This window comes from Nerophis ophidion, linkage group LG02 (assembly GCF_033978795.1).
Source record: "Nerophis ophidion isolate RoL-2023_Sa linkage group LG02, RoL_Noph_v1.0, whole genome shotgun sequence".
In the NCBI taxonomy this organism is placed as follows: Eukaryota; Metazoa; Chordata; class Actinopteri; order Syngnathiformes; family Syngnathidae; genus Nerophis; species Nerophis ophidion.
In genome coordinates, this window is record NC_084612.1 from 70012519 (window position 1) to 70024971 (window position 12453).

The following is a 12453-nucleotide window of genomic DNA, read 5'->3' on the forward strand; positions in this document are numbered from 1 at the left end:
TCTGTCATGTTTCCTGGATGGCTGAAATATTTTGTAAATTATTTTATGTCATGTTCTGGTCAGGTCGTAAATTAAGGGAATGATTAGCAGGCCGAATATTACATTTCAATAATAAATAGAGAAGGTTAAAACATCGTAATTTTCATTAAAAGCCCGTTTGTCCCTTTTGTGTTGACGTTTTTAAAAGAGCATCATTTCATAAACACATTTCATTAAAGAGAAATGAATTGTCCATTCGTGGGGTTAAAACTTGAAAATTGTCGGGATAGAGTACACTTTTTAAAGATGAAAATGATATCTATATGCAATGAATCGCTATTATTTTTTAGTTAACTGTGAACAAAATGCAATTATTGCGATTAAATATCTTAAATATATATTTTATATTTCAATATTTTCATAGTTTGACAGCTGTATATATATATATATATATATATATATATAAATATATATATATATATGTAGGTGTGGGAAAAATCACAAGACTACTTCATCTCTACAGAACTGTTTTATGAGGGGTTCCCTCAATCATCAGGAGATCTCCTGATGATTGAGGGAAAATCTCCTGATGATTGAGGGAACCCCTCATGAAACAGTTCTGTAGAGATGAAGTAGTCTTGTGATTTTTCCCACACCTACATATTGCGCTCTACCACGATATCGACCACTATTCTCTGGATAATCCAATCAAGACATATATATATACACACACACACACACACACACACGTTAGGTCAGAAAAAAACACAGAAGCTATTACATCCCTACAAACCTGTTTCCGCAGGTTTCTCTGCTCTTCAGGGGATTCTATAGTAAAAATTAAATACCCTGAAGAGCTGTGAAACCTGTGAAACACTCCTATTTCTCTGTTTTTCAGGGGATTTTATACTAAATAGTAAATCCCCTGAAGAGCAGTGAAACCTGCGAAACAGGCTTGTTTCTCTGCTCTTCAGGGGATTTTATAGTAAATAGTTATTCCCCTGAAGAGCAGGGAAACCTGCTAAACAGGCTTGTAGGGATGAAATAGCATCTGTTTTTCCTGACCTAAAGTGTGTGTGTGTGTGTATATATATATAGATATATACAATACACATATATATGTATGTGTATATATCTATATATATATATGTAAACATTGATTGATTTATTGATATATACACGTATATATATGTATAAATATATATATATATATATATATATATATATATATAGAGAGAGAGAGAGAGAATTGTATTATTAATGTTTCTTATATATATATAGAAAGTGTGTACATATAATGTGTGTATATATATATATACACACATACACACACATATATATGTATGTGTACATATATGTACAAATATATATATATGCATAAATGTATATATATTTATAAATATATTTATATATATATACATACATACATACATACATACATATATATATAATGTGTGTGTGTATATAGTATATAGTAGAAGCATTTAAGTCTCACCTTAAAACTCATTTTTATACTCTAGCCTTTAAATAGACTCCCTTTTTAGACCAGTTGCTCTGCCGTTTCTTTTCTTTTTCTCCTATGTCCCACTCTCCCTTGTGGAGGGGGTCCGGTCCGATCCGGTGGCCATGTACTGCTTGCCTGTGTATCGGCTGGGGACATCTCTGCGCTGCTGATCCGCCTCCGCTTGGGATGGTTTCCCGCTGGCTCCGCTGTGAACGGGACTCTCGCTGCTGTGTTGGATCCGCTTTGGACTGGACTCTCGCGACTGTGTTGGATCCATTATAGATTGAACTTTCACAGTATCATGTTAGACCCGCTCGACATCCATTGCTTTCCTCCTCTCCAAGGTTCTCATAGTCATCATTGTCACCGACGTCCCACTGGATCATTATTGTCACCGATGTCCCACTGGGTGTGAGTTTTCCTTGCCCTTATGTGGGCCTACCGAGGATGTCGTAGTGGTTTGTGCAGCCCTTTGAGACACTAGTGATTTAGGGCTATATAAGTAAACATTGATTGATTGATTGATTGATATATATATACATACAATACACACATGTGTGTATTGTACATACATATACACACATGTATATGTATGTATATATATATATACACATATATATATGTATAAATATATATATATATATATATATATATATATATATATATATATATATATATATATATATTTATATATATATACACGTGTTTTCCTTCCGCCCGACTGCAGCTGAGATAGGCTCGAGCACCCCCCCGCTACCCCAAAAATGGACAAGCGGTAGAAAAAGGATGGATGGATGGATGGATGGAAGGTTTTTCCTGACCTAACGTATATTATTGAGCACTGTACAACTAATAAACAAAAGAAACCTTGACTATGTACATATACATATGTATATATGTACATAAACATACATGCATTTTATGTTATTTATAATGGCTTGCGTAGCTACTATTTTTCACTGGTTATAAACCCATTAACCTTTGGACATGTAGCAAGCCTACCAGCGAGCAAAGTGGACTAACATGGAGGCAAATGAGGAGTAAAGGCAAATGGATGCTGGAGAACATTTTATTCTGATGGTTTGTGAAGTTGCTTTTCAACCCATTATCTGCAAAAAGAGAAGAGAAATGAATCATTGTGATACAATATTGAGTTCAAATTGTGTATGCAATGTACCCTTTACTGCATTTCATATGACAAACTAATTAAAATTTAATTTTAAGTCTCGTTAAATACTGACGCTGTTCATCCAGCTGATGTAATCAGAGACGCGAGTAAAGACGGTGGGCTTCCTGTAGGCGTTGCAGCCAGAGGACGACACAAAGCTGGTCACGCCGTGCACAACCCACTTGCCGTTGACGCTGCAGTTCAGGGGCCCGCCGGAGTCGCCCTGCAGAATCACACAAAATCACTCATAAAGACATAGAGCAAGTCTGTGCAAGTCACTTTGCTGCTTATGGGCCAGTTGGGAACACTGTGGATGACTTGTAGGGGAAGACAACAGGATAAACTGCAAATCGGGGGTGGGGGGGGGGGGGGGGGGAGACTTGGTTTGAAATATGCTGAGTCCGTCACCTGGCAACCGGAGTCGCTGCCGCCTCCGGCACACACCATGGAGTTCTTCACCGTGCTACCCCACCATCCATAGCTGGAGCACGTCCTGTGGTCCACCACTGGCAGGGAGGCCTGCTTCAGCTGGGCAGACAGCTGTCCGCCCGCTAAACAAGGCAGTAGAAAAAGAAATGCATAATTAATTTGAAAGGAAATCATAGAAAAATGTTAACGCTGTATTACAAACATGCAACAAGACACTTGAAAAAAACCTTCTCATTCTGATGCAACATATCACACTAACATGCGGACGAGTGATGTGCGATACCACTGATTTTCTTACAGATGCCATACCAAGTAAATTGTAGACTGATATGGGTAATACCGAATGGATACTTAGTGCAAATATACCTAAAATGTAAAAAGTTATGTATGCGACTTGTCCAGGGCGTACCCTGCCTTCCGCCCGATTGTAGCTGAGATAGGCACCAGCGCCCCCCGCGACCCCGAAAGAGAATAAGCGGTAGAAAATGGATGGATGGATTTTTAAATAACATACATTTAAAAAAAATAATAAGATCAGTATAATGTATGAAAAAAGAGCGGAAAAAATTTGAATCTAATGACATAAAGCTCAAAGTTTTAAACTAATAGTAATATTTAATATACCTAAGTCACATACCTCACAAAGTTGTGTCTTTAAATATAACACACAAACATACATATATATACATATATATATATATATATATATATATATATATATATATATATATATATATATATATATATAAATATATATATATACACATATATATGTATGTATATATATATATATGTATATATATATATATATACACACACTTATATATATATGTGTGTTTATGTATGTATGTATGTATGTGTGTATGTATGTATATATGTATGTGTGTATATATGTACATACAATATACAGTATATATATACACATATATGTATGTGTGTGTGTGTATATACATATATATATGTGTGTGTGTGTGTGCGTGTGAGTGTGTGTGTGTGTGTGTGTGTGTGTGTGTGTGTGTGTGTGTGTGTGTGTGTGTGTGTGTGTGTGTGTGTGTGTGTGTGTGTGTGTGTGTGTGTGTGTGTAAATACATATGTATGTGTGTATATATATATGTATCTATATAAAGATATATATATCTTTATATATATATATATTTATGTGTGTGTGTATATATATATATATATATATATAAAATTATACATATATATCTATATATATATCTATATATCTTTATATAGATACATATATATATATATATATCTTTATATATATATATATATATATATATATATATATATATATATATATATATATACACACACACACACACACACACACATGTATATCTATTTTAGCATTGTTTTATAAAAAAAATGTCAAAGTATGTGGCCTTTGGTGGAGAAAAAAAGCCCTTTTCTAAAATATTAGAAACTTTCAATATGAAAATAAAATGTACTTAAAGTATAAACAAAGTTTAGTTAGTTAGTTATTTAAAAAATAAAATAATACTAACTGATGAATTAGTTTGAAAATGACAACAACCATAATAAACACTGTCGAATGAACAACTGAACATTATTATTTTCATACAGGCAGAATTTCTGACACACTAGGTTACACAGTTACACAATTGTATTTTTAATATGTTTATTGTATTCTTAAATGAGAAAAAACGTGCGAAAAAATGACCAAAAAAATGCTATGTACTAATAATTAATAACAATATACTTTTTCTCCTATAATACAAAACTGACCGAATAAAATAATGTCTATATGGCCCCTGCATACTTTGACTTTTCAGTATGGGGCCATTGGTGGAAAAAGTTTAAAAGTTGAAACATTTTGATTTGAGAATTGAGATTAGAGCATAAAGATCTGGTATTGGCGGTGTCGATATTTCAGTATCGACCCGCACATCACTTGTCTGTACAGCAGATTGTTCATTAAACCAGTGTTTTTCAACCACTGTGCCGTGAGATACAGTCTGGTGTGCCGTGGGAGATTATCTATTTTCACCTATTTGAGTTAAAAATAATTCTTGCAAACCAGTAATTATAGTCTACAAATTATGTGCTGTTGTTGAGTGTCGGTGCTGTCTCGAGCTCGGCAGAGTAATCATTTAATACTCTTCCGTATCAGTGGGTGGCAGCCGGTAGCTAATTGCTTTGTAGATGTCGGAAACAGCGGGAGGCAGCGTGCAGGTAAAAAGGTGTCTAATGCTTGAACCAAAAATAAACAAAAAGTGAGTGCCCCTAAGAAAAGGCATTGACGTTTAGGGAAGGCTATGCAGAAGGAAACTAAAACTGAACTGGCTACATAGGGAAAAAAACAGAGTGCTGGACGACAGCAAATACTTACTGTGTAACAAAGACGGCGGCAAAAGCACGAAACGGTACGACACGCCAGGAGCGATAATAGATGACTGGTAGCAACGACAAGAGCGACATGAAGTGACAATAATCTAGCACTCACTGGAGGAACAAAGCAGGTGCAAATAAGAGCGGGCTGATTGACACCAGGTGTGGCCAGATGCCAATCAGCCGCAGCTGAGGGGAAAACAGCGCACAGTGGGAAAAAACAGGCAACAGACAAAATAAGAGCGCTTGACAGGAACTAAAGACAGGAAATACTAAACACACACTAAACAAACAGTCAGTGGAAAACCTGACAAAATCAAGGTTAACTAAAAAAAAGACAAAGCTGACTCACTCTGTGTGCGCCCCCATCCTGTGATGTAACAGGGGTTGTTGTGGGGCAGGACCTGGCCGGAGGGTGGGAGGGCACCCAGCTGGACGTAGCTGTTGAGGGACGCATCAGAGGACAGGCGCAGCAGAGCGATGTCCCACCTAACGGAAATACCCCACATTTACCCAGCGTACAAATGTACAAATGTGGCACATACACAGAGAGCATTGGGATGGTGCGTTCAAGGGACTTCTGAAAAAAATTTGCCTACTGACCCTCCGGCAACCTTGTTCGGGTTCCACCTGGGGTGCAGGTGGACGCGACTCACGCTCATGTACTGCTCTCTGCCCTCCTGGCTGTTGATGTTGTGATCTCCCAGAACCACGCGCCAAGTTCTGGAACTGGAGCAGAGCAGGTACAAAAACAATGGTTTAGGGCAGGGGTGTCCAAACTTTTTCCACTGAGGGCCACACACTGAAAAATCAACGCAAGCAGGGGCCATTTCGATATTTAGTTATTTCAAAAACCGATACATGTGTAAAAATATATTTTATTTAGGGCTCCATCCACTCAGGTTTGGTCCCAGGGACCCCATAATATTTTGGTCAAAAAAATATTTCAAATGTGTCATTATTTTGTATTATTGTTATTCAAGGTTTAAATCTCTAGATCAGGGGTCACCAACACGGTGCCCGCGGGCACCAGGTCGCCCGTAAGGACCAGATGAGTCGCCCGCTGGCCTGTTCTAAAAATAGCTCAAACAGCAGCACTTACCGGTGAGCTGCCTCTATTTTTTTAAATTTTATTTATTTACTAGCAAGCTGGTCTCGCTTTGCTCGACATTTTTAATTCTAAGAGAGACAAAACTCAAATAGAATTTGAAAATCCAAGAAAATATTTTAAAGACTTGGTCTTCACTTGTTTAAATACATTCATTTATTGTTTTACTTTGCTTCTTATAACTTTCAGAAAGACAATTTTAGAGAAAAAATACAACCTTAATATGATTTTAGGGTTTTTAACACGTACACCTTTTTACCTTTTAAATTCCTTCCTGTTCTTTCCTGACATTTTAAATCAATGTTCAAGTATTATTTTTTTTAATTGTAAAGAATAATAAACACATTTTAATTTAATTCTTCATTTTAGCCTGAGTTTTTTCGACGATTTGTGAAATATTTCTTCAAACTTATTATGATGAATTTCTTTTAAAATTTTTGTTCTGGAAAATCCAGAAGAAATAACAATTTGTCTTTGTTAGAAATATAACTTCGTCCAATTTGTTATATATTCTAACAAACTGCAGATTGGATTTTAACCTTTTTAAAACATGTCATCAAACATCTAAAATTAATCTTAATCAGGAAAAATTACTAATGATGTTCCATAAATAATTTTTTTAATTTTTTCAAAAACATTCAAATTAGCTTGTTTTTCTCTTCATTTTTTTCGGTTGAATTTTGAATTTTAAAGAGTCGAAATTGAAGATAAACTATGTTTCAAAATTTCATTTTCATTTTTTTCATGTTTTCTCCTCTTTTAAATCGTTCAATTAAGAGTTTTTTTCATCATTTATTCTCTACAAAAAACCTTCCGTAAAAGGAAAAAAAAATGTACTACGGAATGACAGACACAAATACCCATTTATATATATATATATATATATATATATATATATATATATATATATATATATATATATATATTTATTTATTAAAGGTAAATTGAGCAAATTGGCTATTTCTGGCAATTTTAGTGTGTATCAAACTGGTAGCCCTTCGCATTAATCAGTACCCAAGAAGTAGCTCTTGGTTTCAAAAAGGTTGGTGACCCCTGCTCTAGATCAACGTTAGGTCTATTTGTCAATATAACGTTTTTAATGATTTAAGTTGTATGCCCTTTTTGTCAAAGAAAACCCTGTTTTGTTATGGGAAAAAAAACACAAAATATGCAAAAGTTTCCCCCGATAAAATTTTAAAGTGGAATATTTGAGATTATATAATAATTGGAGCCTTAAAAATGTCAACACATAACAACATTGATTTTAATTTATTTTATGGAAGTAGTGTCAACGCGCTTTGAGTACCTTGAAGGTAGAAAAGCGCTATACAAGTACAACCCATTTATAATTTTTTTTTTTTTTATTTTTTTTTAGCAATGACACAAAAAAAAAAATCCTGCTAAAATTATTGGGGATCCAGCATCCATCTGTAAAGGGTCCTTCTCATTAAAAAAAAACTTTTTTTTTTTTTTTTTTTTTTTTTTACTGTTTACTTTAAACACAATCATCTTGAGATCAACTTCAGATCCATCGGTCAATTATACCTTTTATTGTTGTTTATGTGTTCTTATTAGGCCGTTCTTTAGAAAAAACAACTTTGTTTTTTATATGGCAAACACAAAATATGAAACATTTTCCTCCAAAAACTGTCTCAAAGTGGAATATTTAATTTGATATTGATTTTGATTCATTATTATTTTTCAAAGAATACAACAGCCTGCATGGCAGCTTTGTGTTATTAGAGTAAACATTGCAACATTTCCTTGTCACATTTCACCTGTTTGCTCTTTTATACCACTTTTTCTGTTTTTTATTTTTTTTTATCGTATTTTTAGAATGTCCTTGCGGCCGTTAAAAAATGACCTGCGGGCCGCACTTTGGACACCCCTGGTTTAGGGATAGCCCAGACCAGTTTTTCATGTTTTAAACGCGGTCGGGAGAGCCAGGGTTGGACGTTTCCTAAACACCTCCCTAGGGAGGCGTTCGGGTGGCATCCTGACCAGATGCCCGAACCACCTCATCTGGCTCTTCTCGATGTGGAGGAGCAGCGGCGTTACTTTGAGCTCCTACCGGATGGCAGAGCTTCTCACCCTATCTCTAAGGGAGAGCCCCAAACTCATTTCGGCCGCTTGTACCCGTGATCTTGTCCTTTCGGTCATAACCCAGAGCTCATGACAATAGGTGAGGATGGGAACGTAGATCGACCGGTAAATTGAGAGCTTTGCCTTCCGGCTCAGCTCCTTCTTCACCACAACGGATCGATACAGTGTCCCTAGATCCCTAGTAAACGATTTTAAGATGATGATGATGATGATGATGATGCGCGGAGCTCTCACCGGTCGACACAGTGAGCGGCGGTCATGACCCATCCTCTTTTGATGAGAGTTCCTCCGCAGGTGTGGTAGATGTTGCTGCCAGATTTGTACTGAAGAGAGATCTGATGAAACAGTGATAGATTTGGGTCAGAGAGTGCTTTGCAGGAGCAGATCCAGGATGTAAATTATTAAAGGAACCAAAGTTCATGTCAGATTCAAACACTGATGACATCTATCAAACAAGACAAAAGGCAAAGAATCAAACAGAGACAGAATTCAATTTGGACTCAGATCTGAGGAGAGACATGGCCACTGTACACTCTTTGTACAATCCTGCACGATGCTCTGCCCCCAAGATCGCGCCCCTCCTTCTTTATTCGACTCCCCCGTTGCCTTTGGTTCCCGAACAGTTCAAAGAGAGTTCCATAAAATTGTTCAAAGAGAGTCCCATAAAGTAGTTCAAAGAGAGTCCCATAAAATAGATCGAAAAGAGTTCGTAAAAATATTTAAAATAGTTGGGCAGATCCTGCCATCTGTCCGCTTGGAAGTCAGAGTGGAGTTTTACGAGCATTCTTCTTGGAAGGTTTCAGCCTTTTGTCTTCTTGTCCGGAACACAATGTAATACAAAGTTTTTTGTGATAATTTAGAAACAATTATTCTAACAGTTGAGGCCAGTGGACTTTTATGGGGGTTAATTGGTGTCTTTATTGCGAAAGCTTTTTTTTTTTTTTTTTTTTTTCACATATAATTTATTTAATCGAATTTTTTGCGTTTCAATTTTGTGAACTGATTTTTATTTATTTTTTTACAAGAAATTATGCTGACAATTTAATTGAAAAAAAAATTGTTAGCAACATGCGTGTGTTTAAAAATTCAGTGTGTTAAAAAAATCGGTGCATAAAAATTCATTGTTTGAAAAGTCAATTTTTTTAAATTCAACGTTTAAAATTCAGTTTTAAAAATGTTGTTAAGGAATTCAATGTGAAAGTGTGTCATTTTTTTTTAATTCGAGGTTCATAATTCAGTTTTTAAAATTTCAAATTCTGTGTAAAAAAAAATCGTTTAAAAAAATGTGTTTTTAAAATTCAATGTTTAAAATTTTATGCATAAAAAAATCAGTGTTTAAAAATTCAGTGATGAAAAATTCAGTGTTTAAAAATGTGCTGCTTCCAAAAAAAAGACTCACTTCCGTTAAATTAAAACTGAAGCAATCGAGCTTGTCTGAGAACCAGCCAATGAGGTGTCAAGTTTGAAGTCACATGACAAGGGTCTTGCAAAACTGCATAAAAAGGCAGTTAACTGTGCTTGCTGGGCATAACACAACATAACTAACATTTCAATGTGGTCCGCTGGATATTTTTAAACTATAAACATGATTCTAATGGTTGAAATCTGCACTTGGGGGCGGGGCTTGTTTACACAGCAACAAGCCTGCTACACGAGTGTCAGACGGAGGCAGATTTCTACGACAAAGTTCTGCAGAAAAGTGATATTAAATCAAATATGTGAATGTTTTTTACCCTTTACGTTCATATTTTGCCTCTTGCTTGATTATAAAAAAATTGTCGATCAACAGGGTGGTCTTGGAAGTAGACGAGCAACTTTCATATATTCTCAATATTCAGTGTTTTATTGTCCGTAGTTAATTTTTGTAAATCGTGTATTTTCATGTACATTCTGAGTGTCATAGTTAGTAAAAAGCTACAACTTAATTTTGTTTTCGGGATGGTCTGTTACGTTTCAATATCAATCGTTATTGTTTGAGTGTTTGTACCATCGTGTGATCAGTTTTTATTCTTTTTTTGCGGAGTCTTGGGATTTTTTTTCCACTAATGCACAGCAATCTCCACTGTTTAAAAAGTTTATAAAAAAAACGATCCATGCACACACAGCGGATTAAATGGCCTGTAACCTTCATCCATCCATTTTCTACCGCTTTTCCCTTTTGGGGTCGCGAGGGGCGCTGGTGGCTCTCTCAACTACGGAAGGCGGAGTACACCCTGGACAAGTCGCCACCTCTACTGCCGCTTTCTAAAACCCGTGTCACGTGACTTCAAACTTGACACCTCATTGGCTGGCTCTGAGACAGGATCGATTGCTTCTGTCTTGATTTACAAAAAGTGGGTCTTGCGTTTTGAAGCAGTGAATTTTTATACTATGAACACTGAATTTTTTTAGACTGATTTTTTTAAACACTGCTTTTTTTTTAGACTGACTTTTATAAACTGAATTTTTTTAGACAGATTTTTTTCAAACTAACTTTTTTAAACACTGATTTTTTTTACACTGTTTTTTTTTAAACTGATATTTTTTTACTGAATTTTTTTAGACTGATTTTTTTTAACTGATTTTTATAACTGATTTTTTTAGACTGATTTTTTAAAACTGATTTTTTTAAACACAGAATTTTTTTAGACTGATTTTTTTAAACACTGAATATCTTAGACTGATTTTTTAAAACTGATTTATTTAAACAATTATTTTTTTGTACTGATTTTTTTAAATACTGAATTTTTTTACACTGATTTTTTTAAACACTGAATTTTTTTACACCGATTTTTTACACACTCACTTTTGAAACACCGATTTTTTTACATTGAATTTCAAAACGCTGAATTTTAAAACATGCATTTTGCAAGCATTTTATTTTCAATTACATTTTTAGTATAATTTAATGCAAAAAAAAATTCAGTTCAGAAAATTAAATCGCAAAAAATTCAGTAACATGCATTCAGTGTCCAAAAAAACCTTTTGAAATAAAGACACAAATTAATTTCAAAATTATTAAATTAATTACCGTATGTCCTTGAATTGCTGCCGGGGCGCTAATTAATTTAAAACCTCTTCTCACTCTGGCACTTACCAAAGGCATGCAGTAAAAATTTGAGTGTGATGTAAGCTTGGACCTTAAATCCTACTGAATAGCTCTTAATCTTCTTCCCTTTATGCGATTTCTAATTACCGGTATTGAAATCAATTTTCCTTTGTGGCACTGATACTACTGAATATTAGTTTATACATCCACATTCTTGATAACGTCGTTTTTTTATCTTTAACGGCAACAAAAACAAGGTGAGGAAGAGGCCATTTTCAAGAATAGAATGTTAAAATGTGTAATGGGACCCAAATCCTAAAACGTAAACAAACAAATTAGTGGCCCTAAGACGGAACCTTGTGGGACGCCACACATTCAACCCAAATGGAGCCATTCAAACATACTGTTTTATTTTGTCCTAAAAAAAAAAAAAAAAGCTTACCTGCCAGGGCCAAGAGTTAGGTCTGGCTACTTCTCCTCCAACAACTCTCTCCTCTGCTTCGTCTTCCTCCAAGAACCTGGGCTGGGGCTCCAGCTCAGCCAGCACTAATCCCAGCCAAGGAACAACAAGCCGTAAAGTCAGCCATCATGTATTCAAATGAGATGAAGACAGGAAGAAGCTGACAAATCTTACCGAGGGCGGCGAGAGACGTCAGCAACAGAAACCTAAGCATGTCTGCGGTCCCCCCAAAAAAACAATCTACACTTCCCATTTTTGGTCCTCTGCTCTTTTATACTCACAGGACGTCCTGTTCAAACACCACCTGTGTGTATCT

At 35.4% G+C, this 12453-nt stretch overlaps 1 protein-coding gene across 1 annotated transcript; it reads right to left on the minus strand.

Annotated features, from left to right (window-relative positions):
* Window positions 1-2538: 2538 nt before the first annotated feature.
* Window positions 2539-12453, minus strand: LOC133544399 (elastase-1-like). Its single transcript, XM_061889684.1, has 8 exons — window positions 12312-12453; window positions 12120-12223; window positions 8884-8984; window positions 6042-6167; window positions 5791-5927; window positions 3060-3202; window positions 2725-2874; window positions 2539-2592 (listed from the first exon to the last, which is right to left on the minus strand). The coding sequence occupies exons 1-8, from the start codon at window positions 12388-12390 to the stop codon at window positions 2581-2583; spliced, it is 852 nt and encodes a 283-aa protein (XP_061745668.1). The 5' UTR covers window positions 12391-12453; the 3' UTR covers window positions 2539-2580.

Bases quoted from the DNA above. Each gene is read 5' to 3' on its own strand.
- LOC133544399 (XM_061889684.1), bottom strand. From the start codon at position 12,390: ATGGGAAGTGTAGATTGTTTTTTTGGGGGGACCGCAGACATGCTTAGG. The intron at 8,985-12,119 runs GTAAGCTTTTTT...CTGTTTCATCAG, and splicing joins CTAACTCTTGGCCCTGGCAG to ATCTCTCTTCAGTACAAATC. The intron at 5,928-6,041 runs GTCAGTAGGCAA...TATTTCCGTTAG, and splicing joins CCGAACAAGGTTGCCGGAGG to GTGGGACATCGCTCTGCTGC.